At 39.7% G+C, this 22,154-nt stretch overlaps 1 protein-coding gene across 1 annotated transcript; it reads left to right on the top strand.

Annotated features, from left to right (window-relative positions):
- The first annotated feature begins 599 nt into the window (after positions 1–599).
- On the top strand, positions 600–20,929 carry kl-2 (dynein heavy chain 2, axonemal kl-2). The gene is made up of 13 exons (XM_073964830.1): positions 600–790; positions 930–1,631; positions 1,785–3,634; positions 3,696–4,377; positions 4,437–4,821; positions 4,887–5,330; positions 5,403–8,582; positions 8,646–8,844; positions 11,077–14,959; positions 18,606–18,710; positions 18,776–19,718; positions 19,778–20,268; positions 20,329–20,929. Exons 1-13 carry the CDS (start codon positions 718–720, stop codon positions 20,874–20,876), a joined length of 13,485 nt encoding a protein of 4,494 aa, XP_073820931.1. The 5' UTR covers positions 600–717; the 3' UTR covers positions 20,877–20,929.
- The last annotated feature ends 1,225 nt before the right edge of the window (positions 20,930–22,154 follow it).

Below are 22,154 nucleotides of genomic sequence, written 5' to 3'. Positions count from 1 at the left end.
TTTTTGTCTTTCCGCCATTTCAACCCAAAGGAGAGAGAGTGAGAAAACTCACGGGAAATTTACGTTCAAAATAACCCCTATATTAAATTCCAACGCCATCTATCGAAGTATAAGAGCAATAAAATTTCCCATATGCCTTTGCTTTGTTTTATGTCTTTGCTATCTACTTTTATTTTCTGTTTACAGCTATTCACCGCCAGATGGCTAATGTTTACTGAACATGGTTTCACATATTTGACTCTGAAATGAGTGATAGGTAGCGCTGTATGTCTTCGTCTGTCTGTTTGACCGTTATAACCATGGCACAATTACCCAGGTAGTGGCATCGTAAAATTTTGAATATGTTGTGTCAAAACTTTCTTTATGTTGTTGGGGAAATTACAACAAAAATAATTTTTTTATAAAGGGATTTGACTTTTCATATTCTATCAGCTGGTGTGATACCACTACCTGGTAGTTCTGCCATGGTTATAACATTCAAAGATATATAAAAACAAACACTTGTCAAAGACATACACTTGTTGCTTTTTTAGTTATAAGAAATTGACATTTCTATAACAACCTGTTTAAGAAAACAAATAAATTAATTTTGTCATGGCAATAAAATAACTGACTGAAAATACAATACACATTCAATTGCTTGATTGTCAAATATTTTCATTACTTCATTACAATTGAAAATTAATTTTCAGACATATAATAATTATTTTGCGAAAAATGGCTGATCAAAATAATGGAGCAGGCGATCAGTGGGATCAATTGAGCAGCTATTGTTCCTCTGGCGAGGAAGGTGAGTTTTGGGGAAAATAATATATTATTAATATAAAGAACCAGTATCTCGAAAATGTGGAAATAAAGTTAAAAGGTTTTAGATATGCATGTATGTATGAATTTTGTTTCATATATTGATTTTTATCTCCTTATAACAGATGAAAATGTTAAAGAACAATTGCCACAGACACCTGAAATTCCCCGACCCACATACACCGATGAAGAATTAATCAAGCTGGTCGATTACATACAACGAATGTGTATGCTTTTCGCACTGGATCATCGTGACTGGCGAGAAGAGACATTGGATGTGATAAGACGTTGGTTGTTGGAGATAAATGAAGTACTGTTAACTCTTTTCTATGATGACAACAAGCTAACTGCATGTCTTGGCTTTCCTGTTACACCTGTATCGGATATGACGTACTTCAGTCGTACACCAAATCACATCTTCTCGGTGGAAGGTTTTCACGATGAAGTTAATTTCGGCACAGTCCACGAAGATATAGATGGATGTTTACTAAAAGTTCTACAGTTGGTGTATGCTCCGGTCTTTCGTAATTATTCAGAATGGAATGAAAATGTCAAGTCGAGATTTGCTCAAGCTATGGACAAATTATTGGGTTATCTTACCAATCTCAATTCAAAAATGGCAGGCCTAACCATTCTCTATGTGCCCTATGTGGTACAACAGATGTCGCGAGAAAATGTGGCACATGATCGTGAATTTGTTAAAAACATGGAATCAGTTGTGGTTTTTTGGACCACACAAATACGTACATTGTTGTCGGATAAGGTACTGGTGGTACCGCATGATTTGGTGGTACCCGAGGAGGAATATGAATTTTGGCTTTATAGATGTGAGTATTTTTCAGTTTTGTAACACAAATGCTCTGCTCCAGAACTACGAAAAAAAATTTTCCTTTATGTTATTGAAATATAGTAAAAATGTGTAGATTCTTGCAGTTCTGGAAGAGACCAAACATTTAAATAATAATCAACTTTTCCTTTAGTTGAAGTTTTGCATGGCATTAACACTCAATTGGATCAAGATGATGTCCAAGATATTATTGGAGTATTACGTACCTCCCACTCGGTTTACATAAAGCAGATTGATGAACTCATAGCAGAGTGCCGTTTAGAAATGGCCGAAGCCAAATCCAATATCAAGTATTTGCATTTGTTGATAGAACCCTGTTCCCGCATAGACAAATGTGAGAGTCCTGCCACCATGCCAGGTGTGCTGCCTCGTATTGTGAACTTTATACGCTATATTTGGTTGAATTCTCCATTTTACAATCGCAAAGATTTGATAACGAATCTGTTTCGTGATGTAAGCAATCAAATTATACGTTTTTGCGTGTCCAAAACTGATGTAAATAAAATATTGGAAGGCAACTCCCGTTTCGGTATTCGCATGTGCAACATGTCTGTCGACTGTTGTTTGTCGTACAAATTGATTTACGAACGCATGTCCAAGGATTTGGCCCTGAAGCAACCAAATGCAGGATGGGATTTAGATAATGCCATGATTTTCAATCATGTCGATGCGTTCATAGAGAGATTGCACGACTTGATAGATATCTGTGAGTCGATGATTGTTTTTGCCCGTTTGGATGAAACCGAAGAGATACCCAAGCCACGTTTCGGAGGCACAAATGGTGGGGAATTTGAAAAAACCGCAGCGAGAGTGGAAAATGAATTTCGACAAACTTTGGATTTGCTGAAAAGCGACTCTAAAGATTTGATCCTGAATGTCCACAAAAATGCATGGTACGAAGAAGTTGTGAAATATCGCAAAACAATACAAAGCCTTGAGGAGACCATACAACGTCTCATGGCCAATGCATTTCAAAGAGTTTGCAACATAGAAGAGGCTTTGGAGGTACTACATGCGGTACTCTTCTACTCGTATAGGGGTTCCATACGTAAAACGTATCTGAATATGGTCAGTGAAGTTTGGAAAATGTTCGCAAAGGAAATGGACAACACAGTCCGATCGCTAATGGATCGGGTTAAAGTGCATGAATCTTGGCTTAGTTATTATGCCTCCAGGGCTGTGGGATATCGCATAAATTTGGAACGTTTGCAATGGCTAAAAGATCGTCTTAAAAATTCTGAATGGCTACCAGCAGTACCCGAAGCTAGTACTGTTTTGAACAAATTTGAGCAATTAAAGAAAGATTTTGAAAAAGAAATGAAAAAGGCATTCGATGAATGGATACGCAGCTGTGGCAGTGGCAATCTATTGCAACGTTTGGATCGCACATTGCTGGTGCGCAGTAAAGTTAAGAAGGGTCTGTTAGAGTGTAATATGGATCGCACGGTGTTGAGTATATGCCAACAGGCTCAGCATTTTGAACAGATGGGCTTTCAAATACCCGCTTCGATTAGAAAACTCTACGAGAAGTACCCAACACTGCAGTTTGTCTATAATAGTGTCATAACTGTCTGCCTTGATTATAATCGTATATTATCGGCTCTATCCGAGGAGGAACGTAAGCTATTTAGGGCTCTTATACAATCCTGTGATCGTAAAATTGCCCCAGGTTTATTTAAATTGACATGGGGTGGAGACTTGAGTGATGCCTACATTGCCGACTGTGCCAAGCACACAAACCGCTTGCAGGAATCTTTGGATATTTATAAGCGAGCTAATCGCCACATTGCCAAAATATGTGAACAAATATGCGATACACCTTTGGTGAAATTCACCTTACCCGGTGCGGTGGAACTGGCTTCATTTGAGGCTAATGTTAGTGCCTATAACCGCCGTGCTACCAATCAAATTTTGAATCTCTACAATACGATTATAGAATTAATTTACGCCGTATTCAAAGAATTTCAAAATGTTATTGAAGAGGTGAGAAGTTTTGTGAGAAAAAAATCCTAATAGCAAAATTATCGATTCCCTTTTTTTCCAGATGACTACCGAATGGTATAACTATGTACAGAGATTTGAGGATATGTTGGCAGAGGCTTTACTAATTTGTGCCCGCAATTCTTTGAACAATGTCTATTACGCCTTGCGCTCCGAAGGCGACATCAACCCAGCACCCATAATAATCATTTCCATTGATATTGAAGATCAAAAATTAACCCTCACACCCAGCATGGCTAGCATTGAATCACTAATGATGGGTATGCTAAATCGTATCCATGGCAGTTTGGAAACCATACCAAGGATTGCTCAGAGAATGGAAATGCCCAGTGGACTGTGTGGTCCATCATTTGCCAAACTGATGAAGAAGGATGCCACCATTGCTGATATCCAAGAGAAGATCAGTATTGAAGTTGATTACAGCAAAGAAGAAATTGACAAATTTGTACACAATTGGACGGGATCCAGTGACATTTGGGAATGCAGTGAAGAGGAATTCGTTAAGCGTATAGAAGATACCGATCAAACGGCAGATATATTTGAAGATAGCATTGAATCGTATAGCTCACAGGCTGAGCTTATTGCCATGAAAGATGCCATTGTCAATGTCTACTTTATAATGGTGAATCAGACGGCTTTGAAGAACACCATCATGGATTGCATAGAACGTTGGCAGCTGTTGAATGTGAAATTGCTTACAAAACGTGCCACCTCGCGGATTAAAAGTAGGATTCCTTTCGAATATTACTTTCTGTTTGGTAATTGTTGTTTTTTTGTATTGCAGGTGTCTATCGCTATGTCAAACGCAACGAGAAACGTATAAGTGTTGTTCCCAGGACATTGAAGGAGGCCCGAGAAGCAACAGAACTCTTCAATCGTTTGAGAACAGAAGCACCTCTGAAGCAGGATGAATTTCCGGAAATTTTAGAACTTTTCAAAGTTTTGGATAAATATCAAATTGAAATTGTGGAAAATACTCGGCTATTGGTTGTTAATCTGCAATCGACTTGGGAGACGTATCTTAAGAAATTAGGCGAAGCTGGTGAAATGCTAGACAACACCAAGGAAGAATTCAAGGCCAATCTCCTACAGCAAGCAGATAAATTCCGTGTCATCATGAAGGAGTTTTTAGCAGATTTTATGCTGAAATTACCTACATCCTCACAAACGTAACTTCTTTCGCCTCGTATTTCTAAGTTTAGTCTTAATTAGCTTTTATCTCCCCTCACCTTAGAAACCCAAAAATAGCTTTGAAATATCTTAAAATTATATCGGATAAAGTTGCTGCTTGTTTCAAATTTGAAGAAAGTCTTATCAATGATTTGGCCATATTCCATATCAATCAACCGGAAAATATGGACCTGAAGAAATTAGATGGGGAGGTGAAAATAGTGCAAAACATTTGGGAATTGATCTTGGAATGGCAAACAGCATGGAATGAATGGCGTTTGGGAAATTTTTGGAAAATTAACATTGACCTGATGGAGGATACCGCTTTGGGATTATATAAAGAATTCAGTGCCTTGAATAAGAAGTACTATCCACGCAATTGGGATATGTTGATTACGACAACAAAGAATTTGGACAGCTTCCGGCGTACACTGCCATTAATAACGGCATTGAAAAATCCATGTATGCGGCCTCGGCATTGGGATCGTGTCAGGGATCTTATGCAAGTGTAGGTTGACGGCTGTGTTTTCTTTGGGTACGGCGATATCTATAATCACTTCTTCTCCCCCTTCTCCTCTAGAGACTTTGATGAAAACTCTGAGAAATTCACATTAGAATTAATTATTGCCTTGGATTTCCAAGCCTATTCTGAGGATATTCAAGATATTTCGAATGCGGCCACCATGGAACTGCAAATCGAAAATGGCATTAAAAATATTGCCAGCATTTGGCGAAAGCAAACCTTTGAAATGACCCCCTATCGCGATGGCATCTACAAGATCAAGAGTGTTGATGAGTGCAGTCAGTTGCTGGAGGAACATATGGTCCAGATATCTGCCATGAAATCTACCAGGTTTGTGGAACCATTCGCCGCAGTTGTGGATTATTGGGAGAAAACCCTGTCCTATATCTCAGAAACTTTGGAAAAGGCATTGCAGGTCCAACGCCAGTGGTTATATTTGGAGAACATATTTTCCGGTGAAGATATACGCAAGCAATTACCAAGTGAAACGACACGCTTTGCAGCCATAACCGATGAATTTTCCCTGATATCGGCAAAAATGTTCGAGGCCAAAACAGCCCTACGGGCAACGCATTTAAAGACACCACCCTTTTTACTTAATCGTTTTCAGAAAATGGACGAACGTTTGGAGGCCATACAAAGGGCATTGGAAATATATTTGGAACGCAAGCGCCAATTGTTTCCCCGTTTCTACTTCATATCCAATGATGATCTCTTGGAGATTTTGGGCAACAACAAAAGGCCAGATTTGGTACAAATCCATTTGAAGAAGTTATTCGATAACCTGGTTAAGTTGGAACTGAGACGTGTTGGGAAAACTATGAATCGGTGGCAAGCGCTGGGCATGTATTCGGATGATGGAGAGTATGTGGAATTCCTCAATGTCATTTACATCGATGGTCCCTCGGAGAAGTGGCTGACAATGGTTCAAGATTACATGTTTGCAGTTATGCGAGAACAGCTCAAGCTCACAAGGGCTTCATTGAAAAAGCTTGCATCGAATCGAGAAAAATGGCTGTCAATGTGGCCAGGTCAACTGGTAAATACGACATGTCTAATCCAATGGACCACAGAGTGTACCCGCAGTTTGATTCACTGCAAAATGGTCGATCAGAAGAAACCTCTGCGTAAATTGAAACGCAAACAGAGTAAAATTTTGGGTAAACTCTCGGAAATGTCTCGCAAAGATTTGAATAAGATAATGCGTCTCAAGGTTAACACCCTGATAACAGTCGAAATACATGGACGGGATGTTATTGAGAGGATGTACAAAAACAATTGCAAGGATGTGTCACATTTCGAATGGTTTTCGCAATTGAGATTTTACTGGCATCGTGAATCGGAGTCGTGCGTCATACGACAGACAAATACTGAGCACTGGTATGGTTATGAATACATTGGTAATTCGGGACGATTGGTTATTACCCCGCTTACCGATCGTTGTTACATCACATTGACAACAGCTTTGCATTTGTATAGAGGCGGTAGCCCGAAGGGCCCAGCGGGTACTGGTAAAACAGAAACTGTTAAAGATTTGGGTAAAGCTCTGGGCATGTGGGTCATAGTTACCAATTGTTCCGAGGGTTTGGATTTCAAAAGTATTGGCAAGAATTTTTCCGGCTTAGCTCAAACGGGTTCCTGGGGTTGTTTTGATGAATTCAATCGCATCAACATAGAAGTATTGTCAGTGGTGGCTCAACAAATTATGTCAATTTTATCGGCACTGTCAGCAAAGCTAAGCGAATTTATCTTCGAAGGCCAGAAGATAAAGTTAGTACCAACAGTGGGACTGTTTATTACAATGAATCCAGGCTATGCTGGACGAACTGAATTGCCGGATAATTTAAAATCAATGTTCCGACCCATATCCATGATGGTACCGGATAATGTCATTATAGCAGAGAATACCCTGTATTCGGATGGTTTTACCAACACAAGAAGTTTGGCGCGAAAAGTTTACACCTTGTACGAACTGGCCAAACAACAGTTATCCAAGCAGTACCACTATGATTTCGGTTTACGTTCCATGGTTGCATTACTGCGCTATGCTGGACGCAAAAGACGTCAATTACCCAATGCCACCGAAGAAGAGGTCGTCTATTTGGCAATGCGTGACATGAATGTGGCCCGCCTGACGGCCAATGATTTGCCACTCTTTAATGGAATAATGTCCGATATATTCCCAGGAGTAGATGTACCACTAATAGATTACAGTGATTTCCAAATTGCCATAGAGGATGAGCTGGTGGCAAACGGACTGCAAGTAATACCGAGTGCTGTAAAGAAAGTAATCGAATTGTATGAAACGAAAAATTCACGACACTCGACGATGATTATTGGTGATACGAATACGGCCAAGTCGGTTACATGGAAATGCTTACAGGGCGCCTTTGGGCGAATGAATGCTCAAAAGAAACCAGGCTGGCCGGCAGTGGTTGTGCATCCTGTCAATCCCAAGGCTTTGAATTTAGCAGAACTTTATGGTGAATATAATTTGGCAACGGGAGAATGGTTGGATGGGGTCCTAAGTTCTATTATGCGTGTCATTTGTGCCGATGAAGATCCCACGCAAAAATGGTTGCTCTTCGATGGCCCCGTTGATGCTGTGTGGATTGAAAACATGAATTCTGTAATGGATGATAATAAAATTCTAACCTTGGTAAACAGCGAACGGATAACTATGCCTGCCCAGGTATCGCTGCTGTTTGAGGTGGCTGATTTAGCAGTGGCTTCACCGGCAACCGTTTCCCGATGTGGAATGGTTTACAATGATTATCGTGACTGGGGCTGGAGGCCCTTCGTTGAATCCTGGTTGCAACGTCAAAAGCCCATCGAATATGCCAAATATATTCGGCAATATTTCGATGAATTTTTGGATAAAGTTTTGACATTCAAAAACTCCGAGTGTAAGGAAATTGTGAAAACCAATGAATTGAATGTGGTGATGTCAATGTGCCACCTGCTAGAAGGATTTGCCACAAAACAAAATGGCATTGTTGTGGGTAATGATGAATTACTGGAGACCATGAGTAAACTGTGGTTCATGTTCTGCTTGGTTTGGTCGGTTTGTGCCACTGTCGATGAGCAAGGACGCTTGCGATTGGATGCCTACATACGGGAATTGGATAGTTGTTTCCCCATAAAAGACACCATATATGATTATTATGTTGATCCTATTCAGCGATGTTTTTTGCCTTGGGAAAGTAAATTGTCCGATTCATGGAAGTTTAATGAAGAGTGAGTAGAAGATTGGTCGTTTGTTTGATGATGTGTTGTTTGTTAATTTCAATCTTCAATTAGGGAACCTTTTTATAAAATAATTGTACCCACTGTAGATACAGTGCGTTACGAATATTTGGTGTCGAAACTTTTGCAAGATAACCATCCCGTCTTGATGGTGGGCAATGTGGGCACGGGTAAAACTTCAACAGCCGTTAGCGTAATGGAGTCTTGTGATAAGACCAAATTTACTGTACTTTCTATCAATATATCGGCACAAGTAAGTAAAATAAATTGTATCTTAATACAGGACGGCAATTGAGGGGCATGATTATGATGCAGTGTTTTTGTTATATTTGGACTAAATAAGGGAAATAGTCGGAGTATGGGTATTATAACCTCAAAATACCTTTTAATGAATCCGTTTAACACGAAACATGAGGATTTAGATAGGCACGCGGAAAACGAAGCGCGAGTCCATCTCTACCCAGATAACTATGGGGCATGCTTATCCACCAACCGGAAATAAAAGTCATGAACATGCATCTTCATGCTCGACTCGAGAAAAGTGTTGTTATGTGGATGTAGAAACGAAGTGCCATACGATCCATCTCAGAGGTATAGTAGTGGCATCGATGATCGACAGGGCCGACCATACTATACACCATTCCCCAGTTCAAAAGCTTTTCACGGTTCAAAATTCCTTTTAGTAGGTATATTGAATAATCTCTTTCGATTTCACACATGTTATTTGCTTATTGACATCATGGGTCGATCAGTAAAAGAAGTAACTGATACCTCTAAGAAGGTTGAAGGAGAATTTGTTAAAGCGGGTCTGGCAGTAAACAGCGATAGCTGATGGTATCGACACGACCAACTATGAAAGTTGGATTGTATAATTTTGTATAGGAAAAGTCATCTCCGGTGAACTTTTCCTATACAAAAATTGACCGGATATGACTTTTCCTATACAAAAGTTCACCGGAGATGACGTTTCCTATACAAAAGTTCACCGGAGATGACTTTTCCTATACACAAGTTCACCGGAGAGGACTTTTCCTATAGAAAAGTTCACCGGAGATGACTTTTCCTATACAAAAGTTCACCGGAGATTACTTTTCCTATACAAAAGTTCACCGGAGATGACTTTTCCTATGCAAAATATCACCGGAGATTACTTTTCCTATACAAAAGTTCACCGGAGATGACTTTTCCTATAGAAAAGTTAACCGAAGATGACTTTTCCTATAGAAAAGTTCACCGGAGATGACTTTTCCTATATAAAAGTTCACCGGAGATGACTTTTCCTATACACAAGTTACGCTCTTCAGGAAGTAAGCCAAAAGGTTGATGTTTGAAGTTTCTAAAAACCCATCATTCATCAACTACTCTTGTATGTCGTGGCAGCTGACGTACTTCATCTGCGATAGATGTTGGATGTACCCCGAGGACTGCATTCACACGATACCTATTCAAATCTGTCTGATAGTCTTGCTTGTCTAGATCATAACGATCCCGCCTGACATGCCTGGGAGGCGTCTTATCTACCATATGGTGATTAGGATGACTTTAACCCAAACAAGTTGAGAGCAACGAGAGCTTGCCATTGTCTTTCCGTACTCGAAGAATATTTGCCTCCAGATGACGAGGCACCCAGTTGCAGTTCTGTGTCCAGTGGCGTTCTGATATGTTTGAATATCATTCCATCACGTTGCACTTACATTCGTCGACCACCTTGGTGCAGCATAGCTTACCATAGATCAATCTATCGCATTATATGTGAGCAAAAAGGACTTTAGGACCTTCTCCATACAACACAGTTTGTCCTAGATAGCTGTGTCATGCGCGGACGACTTAAACATTCCGTCGAATCAGACCTATAGAATCTTGGGGTAGTTAGTGGTCAGAATTCTATTACTATGGAGGAAATAACTCGTGGTGAACATAGTGGCCGTAGATTTATTAGCGAAAAATCGCATATTCCTCGAGCGGAAAAGGTGGTAAAATCGATTAAAAAGGAGTTCAGCCTTTCACCAAGATCGTACAACCATCCGCGTTCGTAACTATCTTAATCCAAAGTTTCATACTAGGGTGGAGGTAGTCTGTTCATTGTCCTCAAATGAATTGGTAATTTGGAAAACTAAGAGTCTGATATTCGACCACCTTCCGTAAAAAATATCAAGTAGCCAAAATTGAAAAATATTGAGATATCTCCGTTATTTGACCACATACGCCGACCTAACATTAATGTAACGGTGAGTTATTCTACTTATTTGCCAAATCCGATCCCTAATTTTACCGAACATCGCCAAAATCAATAGAATTCTTCTTCTCTGTGACCCACATTTCCATATCGTGACGGTCAGATCAAAATTGCGACTTGTAGTGTGATCATATACATGGACAGCACAATTCACATAACTAGATGGACTCCGCTACTTGAGATATTAATTTTCATATATATTATTTGTTTCCATTGGTTTTGTAAAAAAAAAATTATATTTTTTTGCAGACAACAGCTGCCGGTTTACAGGAATCCATTGAAAATCGTACCGAAAAACGAACAAAGACCCATTTTGTTCCCATCGGTGGCAAGAAGATGATTTGTTTCATGGATGACTTTAATATGCCCGCCAAAGATGTTTACGGTTCACAGCCTCCACTGGAGCTGATACGACAGTGGATTGACTATAAATATTGGTTTAATCGCAGGAATCAACAGAAAATCTATGTAACCAATACCTTGATTATGGCTGCCATGGGTCCGCCTGGGGGTGGTCGCCAAGTAATATCATCGCGTACAATGAGTCGCTTTTTCCTCCTGAATATGACCTTTCCCACGGAGACTGTGATAATGCGCATATTCGGAACAATGATACGGCAAAAATTGCAACCATTCGCCAATGAAGTACGCGAGCTATGGCATCGTATTTCAGCTGCTACCATCCATCTGTACAACGATGTGGTGGCGAAAATGTTACCCACACCGAATAAGTCACATTATTTGTTCAATTTACGTGACATCTCCAAAGTGTTCCAGGGTTTACTACGTGGCAATTCGGAAATTTTGGTAAGGAAAGCGCAATTCCTCCGCTTGTGGATACATGAATGTTTTCGGGTATTCAGTGATCGTTTGGTGGATGACTCCGATTACGAGTGGTTTGTCAATGAGATTAATGATGTTCTGGGAAAACATATGGAGGTCACGTTCCACAGTTTGTGTCCCAATAAAATTGTGCCGAACTTTGGTGACTTCATGAGTATGCAAGGTTTCTATGAAGATCTAAACTCTGATAATCTACGCTCCTACATCAATGATCAGTTGGTGGAATATAACAACTTTCCAGGCATGGCCCGTATGAATTTGGTTTTCTTTAAAGAAGCCATTGAACATGTTTGTCGCGTTGTACGTGTCATATCCCAACCCAGGGGTCATGTATTGAACATTGGCATTGGAGGTTCCGGAAGGCAGGTATTGGTCAAATTGGCCGCCTTTATTTTGGAGATGGGAGTATTTCAAATTGAAGTAACCAAAAAATATAAGACCCAGGAATTTAAGGAGGATCTAAAAAATCTTTACAAAGTGACTGGCGTAAAACAAAGGCCCACGGTGTTTATCTTCAGCGGCGAACAAGTGGTGGAGGATACGTTTTTAGAGATTCTCAATAACATGTTGAGTACTGGAGAAATAAATCTCTTTAAGGCCGATGAGTTTGAAGAACTCAAGACGGAACTGGAGAGACCGGCGAAGAAGGCAGGAGTCCAATTAACCACCGAAGCTTTGTACAACTTCTTTATGCAAAATGTTCGTGACAATATGCACATTGCTTTGGCCATGAGTCCCATTGGAGAGGCTTTTCGCTCATACATACGCCAATATCCGGCATTGATTAATAACACCACACCCAATTGGTTTAGATTATGGCCTCAGGAGGCATTGCTGGAAGTGGCCTCTAAATTCCTGTCGGAATTTAAAATTAATGTCCCAGTACCGGGTAGAGAAGATGAGAAGCATCGTGACAGCCTGGTAATGAGCACAGAAGAAACACTACAACGAGATGTGGCCTATGCTTTCTCGGTTATACATTCCGGTGTCACAGAAATTTCTCAAATGATGTTGCTCGAGGTCAAGCGTCAGAATTATGTCACATCCTTAAATTACTTGCAACTGGTAAGCGGCTTTAAGGAACTTTTAGAAGAAAAGCGTTTTGAAATATCATCCAGTGCCAATAAGTTGCGTAACGGTCTATCGAAAATAGCCGAAACCCAGGAAAAGGTTACAGTAATGTCTGAAGAATTGAAAGTCAGTTCGGAACAGGTGAAACTTTTAGCAGTAGAATGCGAAGAGTTCATTGCCATCATCGAGGAACAAAAGGCCGAGGCTACTGAGCAAAAAGAGAAGGTGGATGCCGAGGCAGTTATCATACGTCGGGATGAAGTGGTCTGTTTAGATTTGGCAGCTACCGCAAAGGCTGATCTAGATGTTGTCATGCCCATGGTGGATGCTGCTGTCAGAGCCTTAGATGCTCTGAATAAAAAAGATGTGGCTGAGGTAAAGTCGTATGGAAGACCGCCCATGAAAATTGAGAAGGTAATGGAAGCTGTTCTCATATTAATTGGCAAAGAACCCACCTGGGAGAATGCCAAAAAGGTCTTGGGCGAAGCGACTTTTCTCAATGATCTGAAGAACTTTGATCGCGATAATATTTCGGATAAAACCCTTAAACGCATTGCTTTGTATACCAAGAACCCCGAATTGGAACCGGACAAGGTTGCCGTTGTGTCCTTGGCCTGCAAGTCGCTAATGCAATGGATTATGGCTATCGAAAACTATGGTAAAGTTTATCGCATAGTGGCGCCCAAGCAGGAGAAATTGGATAATGCCATGCGCTCATTGGCTGAGAAGCAGGCACAACTAGCTGCAGCCAGAAAGAAACTGGAGGAACTTAATGCTCAATTAGCTGAGCTCTACAGGAAGTTGAAAGAGAAAACCGACCTTCTAAATGAGCTGCGTTTAAAGGAGGAACGATTGAGAAAGCAACTGGAAAGAGCAATAATACTGGTGGAATCGCTGTCCGGCGAAAGAGAACGTTGGATTGAAACGGTTGCCCAGCTGGATAAAAAATTTGAAAAACTCCCAGGCGATTGTTTGATATCAACAGCCTTCATGTCCTATTTGGGTCCATTCGATACCAAATATCGCGAAATACTTTTGGAACGGTGGGCCCTACTCATTAAGGAGAAACTAATTCCGGCAACCGAAGACTTGAAGATCACAAGTTTTCTTTCGGATGCAGTTACCATTCGTGAGTGGAATATTCAAGGTTTGCCAGCCGATGACTTCAGCACAGAGAATGGTGTCATTGTTACGCGTGGCAGCCGTTGGCCTCTAATCATAGATCCCCAAATGCAAGCCAATACCTGGATAAAAAATTATGAAGAGAAAAATGATTTGAAACTGATTGATCCAGGACAATTGGATTATTTGAAAACCTTGGAGTTGGCTTTGCAGAATGGCAATCCAGTGTTGCTACAAAATGTCGGCGAAACCATTGATCAGTCCTTAAATCCAATACTTCGCAAAAGCTATACGATACAGGGTGGGCAAAAGCTCATCAAATTTAATGATAAATTCTGTACCTACAACGACAATTTCCGCTTGTACATTACAACAAAAATGACCAATCCTCATTATCCGCCAGAGATCTCTTCGAAAACCACCATTGTCAATTTTGCCCTGAAGCAGGATGGTTTGCAGACCCAGCTATTGGGTATAATTGTACGAAAGGAAAAACCGGCTTTGGAGGAGCAGAAAGATGAGTTGGTGGTGACCATAGCTCGCAACAAGAGAACTCTGATAGATTTGGATAATGAAATTCTGAGATTACTTAATGAGAGCAGGGGATCACTGCTGGAAGACGATGAGTTGTTTGCCACATTACAGAAATCACGTCAAACCTCAACATTGGTAAAGGAGTCGTTGAGTACGGCAGAAGTGACTGAAATAGAAATAGACACCGCTCGGCAAGAATATCAACCGGCTGCCGAAAGAGCTTCGATTTTATTCTTTGTCCTTATGGATATGTCCAAGATCGATCCCATGTATGTGTTTTCTCTTTCGGCCTATATTCTACTGTTTACACAGTCAATCGAGCGTAGTCCCAAGCATCAGATTGTTTTTGAACGTATTATGAACATTAATGACTATCACACCTATGCGGTCTATAAGAATACCTGTCGGGGTCTATTTGAGAAGCACAAGTTGTTGTTCTCCATTCATATGACTGCCCAGATATTGGCTAATGCTGGGCGTTTGGTCGAAGCCGAATATGAATTTATTCTGAAGGGTGGAATTGTTTTGGACAAGCAGGGGCAACCTCCAAATCCTGCTCCAAGTAAGTATTGGGGGGTGGACCGAGTTTAAATGTTGTTCACCAGAATGAAGTGTTGTCGATATGCTACGTCCCTAAGTTGTGCAGGGAGAGATTGTTTCGTTAATGAATATTTTTATACCCTCCACCATAGTACGAAGGGTATATTAAGTTTGTTTTTCCGTTTGTAACGCATAAAAGTAATAACTTGCGACCCTATATTCTTGATCAGGATAAAATTCTGAGTCGATATAGCCATGCCAGTCTGTCCGTCTGTTGTAATCACTCTAGCGTCCACAATAATTGAACTAGAACGCTATATTTTTGCACCCGCGTGTCTTTTTTTATAGAAAGTTGGTATAGCCCCCATATAACGGTACCTCCCGATTTTCGGTATTTTGAACTAAATTTTTTTCCGAACTAGATGTAATTTAACATATGAATCAAAACACAGCTCCACCAAAAATTGTCAACATAGGTCCATGTTTTTGTATAGCCGCCATAAAACGGTATCTCTCGATTTTCGGTATTTTTAGGGTTTTAGCTAATTTTTTTTCAACGAACTACCTGTAATTAAACATTTAATGTTCCCAGTTGCCACAAAACATCTCCACCAAATATTGTCAATATAGGTCCATGTCTTGGTATAGCCCCCATATAACAGTACCTCCCGATTTTCGGTATTTTGAGGGTTTTAGTTACAATTTTAAAGGAACTAGCTGTAATTGGACATTTCAGGTTCTCAGTAGTCACGAAAATTCTTAACTAAAAATAGTCAACGTAAGTCCATGTTTTGATACAGCCCCCATATAACTGTACCTCCCGATTTTCGGTATTTTGAGTATTTTATCTTAAATTTTTAACTGAATTAGCTGCAATTCGACATTTGAGGTTATCAATCCTCACGAAACTTCTTTACTGAAAATCGTTAACATAGGTCAATGTTTTGGTATAGCCGCCATATAACGATACCTCCTTATTTTCGGTATTTTGAGGGTTTCAGCTAAAATGTTTAACCGAACTAGCTGTAATTTGACATTTGATGTTATCAGTGGTCATAAAACTTCTTCACTAAAAATACTCAACATAGATCTATGTTTTGGTATAGTCTAATATAATGGTACCTCCCGATTTTCGGAATTTTGAGTGTTTTAGCTACAATTTTTAACCGAACTAGCTGTAATTTGCCAGTTGAGGTTATTAGTGGTGACAGAACTTCTTCATTAAAAATCGTCAACATAGGTCTATGTTTTTGTATGGTCCCCACAAACCTGTACCTCCCGATTTTCAGGTATTTTGAGGGTCTTAGCTTCATTGTTTGACGGAACTACCCGTAATTTGACATTTAAAGGTTCCCTGCAGTTACACAACTTTTCCACCAAAAATTGTCAAAATTGGTCCACAGTTTTTATACCCTACACCACTATGTGGTAAGGGGTATTATGTGTTAGTGCATTTGTATGTAACATACAAAAGGAAGCGAGATAGACCCATAGTTCCTTCTAGGGATATACATATAATCACTTTCTGAGTCGATTTATGCATGTCCGTCCGTCCGTCCGTCCGTTCGCAACATACAGGTCGCTTTTGTTGACCGATTTCGCTGAAAATTGGGGAATACCAGTTTTTTAGCCGTCGGAAGATCAAGTTCGAAGATGGGATATATCGGTCCACGTTTTGGTATAGCCCCCATATAACGGTACCCCCCGATTTGCGGTATTTTGACGTTTTTAGCTACATTTTCAGACGAATTAGCTATAACTTGACATTTAGGGTTCTTAAGTATCAATGAACTTATATAACAAAAGTTGTGGACATAGGTCCACGTTTTGGTATAGCCCCCATATAACGGTACCCCACAATTTACGGTATTTTGACGTTTTTAGCTACATTTTCAGACCGATGTAGCTATAATTTAACATTTAGGGTTCTTAAGTATCAATGAACTTATATAACAAAAGTTGTGGACATAGGTCCCCGTTTTGGTATAGCCCCCATATAACGGTGCCCCCCGCTTTACGGTGTTTTAATGTTTTTAGCTACATTTTCAGACCGATATAGCTATAATTTGACATTTAGGGTTCTTAAGTGTCAATAAACTTATATAACAAAAGTTGTGGACATAGGTCCACGTTTTGGTATAGCCCTCATATAACGGTACCCTCCGATTTGCGGTATTTTGACGTTTTTAGCTACATTTTCAGACCGATGTAGCTATAATTTGACATTTAGGGTTCTTAGATGTCAATAAATTTATATAACAAAAGTTGTGGACATAGGTCCCCGTTTTGGTATAGCCCCCATATAACGGTGCCCCCCGCTTTACGGTGTTTTAATGTTTTTAGCTACATTTTCAGACCGATATAGCTATAATTTGACATTTAGGGTTCTTAAGTGTCAATAAACTTATATAACAAAAGTTGTGGACATAGGTCCACGTTTTGGTATAGCCCCCATATAACGGTACCCTCCGATTTGCGGTATTTTGACGTTTTTAGCTACATTTTCAGACCGATGTAGCTATAATTTGACATTTAGGGTTCTTAGATGTCAATAAATTTATATAACAAAAGTTGTGGACATAGGTCCCCGTTTTGGTATAGCCCCCATATAACGGTGCCCCCCGCTTTACGGTGTTTTAATGTTTTTAGCTACATTTTCAGACCGATATAGCTATAATTTGACATTTAGGGTTCTTAAGTGTCAATTAACTTATATACCAAAAGTTGTGGACATAGGTCCACGTTTTGGTATAGCCCCCATAGAACGGTACCCTCCGATTTGCGGTATTTTGACGTTTTTAGCTAAATTTTCAGACCGATGTAGCTATAATTTAACATTTAGGGTTCTTAAGTGTCAATAAACTTATATAACAAAAGTTGTGGACATAGGTCCCCGTTTTGGTATAGCCCCCCATATAACGGTGCCCCCGATTTACGGTGTTTTGATGTTTTTAGCTACATTTTCAGACCGATATAGCTATAATTTGACATTTAGGGTTCTTAGATGTCAATAAATTTATATAACAAAAGTTGTGGACATAGGTCCACGTTTCGGTATAGCCCCCATATAACGGTTCATTTAAGTTCATATTTTCGTATAGCCCAGATACGTCCGAACTAGCTGTTAATGACATTTGAAGTTCCCACGTTATGTACCGATTTTCGATATTTTGAAGATTCTAGCTACATTTTTTTAACCAAATTAGGAGTTATTTGACAGTAAAGGCTCCCATCAAAAATGTCAACATAGGCCCATGTTTTATTATAACCCCTATATAACAGTACCTCCCAATTTCTAGCCCACCAAAAATTTTCAACATACATAGTTAGATATAGGCACCATAAAAAAGGGCCTCCCGAATGAAGCATAAATGTACATAAACATTATCTGACATTTTAACGTACCCACTTAAAGTTGGGGACAGGAATGAAAAGTAATTATTCCATTTTAGTTCAGAATATTTTATGGTGGAGGGTATGAAAAGTTCGGCCCGGCCTAACTTAATGCTTTTTTACTTGTTTTTAGATTATATTAGATGCTTTAGGCATTTGGGGTATCCGTGGTCGAAAAACTCATTATTCCATTTTATTTAAGAATATTTTATGGTGGAGGGTATACAAAAGTTCGGTCTGGCCGAACTTAACGACGTTCTACTTGTTTTCCTTAGATTGGATCAGTGAACAGGCCTGGGATAATGTTACGGAATTGGATAAAGTGGCAGGTTTCCATGGCATCATAGATTCATTTGAGCAGAGTGCCAAATTGTGGCAGGGTATGTTGTTTGTAGCCATAGATCTGGCTTATTAGGGAAATATTCTCAATTTTGTTTCTCTGTAGTTTGGTATGCCACCACAAATCCTGAAGTTGAAGATCTTGTTGGCGAATGGAACGACAAACTTACAGATTTCCAAAAGATTTGTGTTGTAAGATGTCTGCGCCCTGATAGAATACAATTTTGCCTTACCCAATTCATTGTCAATTCACTGGGTACACGATTTGTGGAACCACCAGTTTTGGACTTGAAAGTTACATTTGAGGAGTCCCTCGCACAAACTCCCTTAATTTTTGTACTATCTCCCGGAGTGGATCCCACACAATCGCTACTCACTTTGGCGGAACAAGTGAAAATGTCATCGCGAATGTTTTCACTGAGTCTGGGTCAAGGACAAGCCCCCGTCGCAACAAAATTAATTATGGATGGTATTCTATATGGTAATTGGGTGTTCCTGGCCAACTGTCACTTGTCTCTAAGTTGGATGCCGACATTGGATAAAATAATTGTCACAATGCAGTCGATGAAATTACACAAACGTTTTCGCCTGTGGCTTAGTTCTAGTCCACATCCAGAATTTCCCATTTCTATATTACAGTCGAGTATAAAAATGACCACAGAACCTCCAAGAGGCATAAAGGCCAATATGAAACGCCTCTACAATAATGTCAATGAGGAGAACTTTGAACTGGCCAATGATGCCTCGAAATACAAAAGACTTCTCTTTTCCTTGTGTTTCTTTCATACCATACTTTTGGAAAGGAAGAAGTTTTTGCAGTTGGGTTGGAATGTCGTATACAGTTTCAACGATTCGGATTTTGAGGTTTCAGAGGTCTTGTTGTTATTGTATTTGAACGAATACGAAAATACGCCATGGGGTGCTTTAAAGTACCTAATTGCTGGGGTAAATTACGGTGGCCATGTAACAGATGATTGGGATCGCAGGTTGTTGACCACCTACATTAATCAGTATTACTGTGATGATGTTGTTAAGGTGTCGAAGCATAGGTAAATGAGGAAAATAAAATACTTTTCTCCAGAAATATTCCTTGAGAATCTTTTTTCAGGCTATCCTCCTTACCAAACTATTTTATTCCCCCTGATGGCGATGTCCAATCATATTTGGATCAAATACAACAATTTCCCACTTTTGATAAGCCAGAGGCATTTGGGCAACATCCCAATGCCGATATTGCTTCTTTAATTGGGGAGACCCGTTTGCTGTTTGAAACTCTGATTTCCATGCAGGTGCAAACATCAGCATCGGTGGGAGAGAGTAAAGAGCAAAAGGTGTTACGTTTGGCTCATGACATTGCCTCAAGCACACCCGATGAATTGAACTATGATCAAACCGCAAAACTTATTGGCCTAAACCGCACACCATTGGAGGTGGTGTTGCTACAAGAAATGGAACGCTACAATGTCCTCTTGAGAAATATTAAAATCCATCTCAGGGATTTGCAAATGGGTATAAAAGGATTGGTGGTAATGAGCACCGACTTGGAAGATATTTACCAGGCAGTGTATGAGGGAAGGGTGCCTTTGGTGTGGTTAAAATGTAAAATGCTCATTATATTTTATTTGCAATATGTCACTAATATGTTATTTCTATTTTCAGGTTATCAGTCGACAAAACCATTGGCCTCATGGTCTCGAGATTTGGTATTCCGCATTGAACACTTTGCCCAGTGGGCAAAAGTCCTGAAACCACCAACCTTATTCTGGTTGGCAGCCTATACATTTCCCACAGGCTTCATAACTGCTGTCCTGCAGACATCAGCCCGTGCCACTCGCACACCAATCGATGAATTAGGTTGGGAATTTTTCGTTTTTGTTGAAGAAGATGCTGCTGCAGCTCGTATTGTACGTGAAGGAGGTGGTGTATATGTACGTGGACTGTTTCTTGAGGGTGCCGGTTGGTTGCGTAAGGGTCAGTGTCTAACGGATCCCTTACCCATGGAATTGGTTTATCCCATGCCGGTAATACATTTCAAACCAGTCGAACAAACAAAAAGAAAAACCAGAGGAATTTACTCTTGCCCAGCATATTACTACCCGGAACGTGCTGGTTCTTTTGTTATAGCAGTAGATTTGAAATCAGGCTCGGAGACGGCAGATTATTGGATAAAACGAGGCACAGCGTTGTTGTTGAGTTTGAGTACATAGTTGTTATTTGTTAATATTGTTGTTGTGTTTTAATAAAGAGTTTTAAATAGAAATTGGAGGATTGTTGTTGTTGTTATACAGTTATGGTATATATCATAGATTGAAAGAAAACAAGTAAAAAAGTACCTAAAGGAATGGACCGATATGGCTCATCTTCGAAATCAAACTAAGTTTGAAGCAAATAAAAAGTCGATAAATTCGACCGGGCCGAACTTTTTATGTCCTCCATCATAAAATATTCTTAGCTAAAATTGAATAATTATTTTCCCTTCCTGTTCACAATTTAAGGTGCAAAAAATTTTAGATCACGGATACCACAAATGCTTAACTTATCTAATCTAAAAATTGTGTTCAATTAAGTGGTACCTTTATATGGGGGCTATGTCAAAGTGTGGACCTATGTTGACAATTTTTGGTGGAAAAGTTTTGTGCTTGCAGGAAAACTAGGATTGGTTAGGAAGTTTCATGACTGCAGAGATTCTTAAATATAAAATTTCGGGTAGTTCCGAATTTTGCCAAAACCCTCAAAATATCGAAAACCGGGAAGTACCGTTATATGTGACCTATACTAAAACATGGACCTATATTGACAACTTTTGGTCAGGAAGTGTTGTGCGCACAAGCTTCAGTAATTTCGGTTAACAAATACGCCTAAAATTCTCAAAAAACCGAAAATCGGAAGGTATGCTTAAATGGGACCTATACTATGAAGTGGAAATATATTGTAAATGTTTAGGATGAACGTTTTGTGACCACTGGAAATTTTAAATGTCAAATTACCGGTAAATCCGTCAAACAATGTAGCCAAACTCTTCAAAATACCGAAAATCGGGAGATACCTATATATGTGGGCTATATCAAAACATGGACCTATATTGAGGATTTTTGGTGAATAATTTTCGTGACCACCGAGAACTTCGAATGTCAAATTACAGTTAGCTCTGTTAAACATTTAAGCTAAAATCCTCAAAATACCGAAAATCGTACCGTTGTATGGGGGCTATACCAAACCATGGGCGCAGGTGTACGATTTTTGGTGCAGAACTTTCGTGACTACTGAGAATTTCAAATGTCAAATTACACTAGTTCGGTTAAAATTGTAGCTAAAATTCCGTTATATGGGACGTATACCAAAACATGAACCCACGTCTAAGTTGTTTGGTCACTAGGAACCCTAAATGTCAAAATATAGCAAGTCTGAAAATGTGACTAAAAACGTCAAAATACCTGAAATCGGGCGGTACCGTTATATGGGGGCTATACCAAAACGTGGAACGA

This window comes from Musca autumnalis, unplaced genomic scaffold, assembly GCF_047663935.1.
Source record: "Musca autumnalis isolate F117 unplaced genomic scaffold, ASM4766393v1 scaffold_2, whole genome shotgun sequence".
NCBI classification, from domain to species: domain Eukaryota; kingdom Metazoa; phylum Arthropoda; class Insecta; order Diptera; family Muscidae; genus Musca; species Musca autumnalis.
The sequence above is the reverse complement of the archived record's forward strand: the minus strand, read 5'-3'. Positions and strand labels throughout refer to the sequence as shown.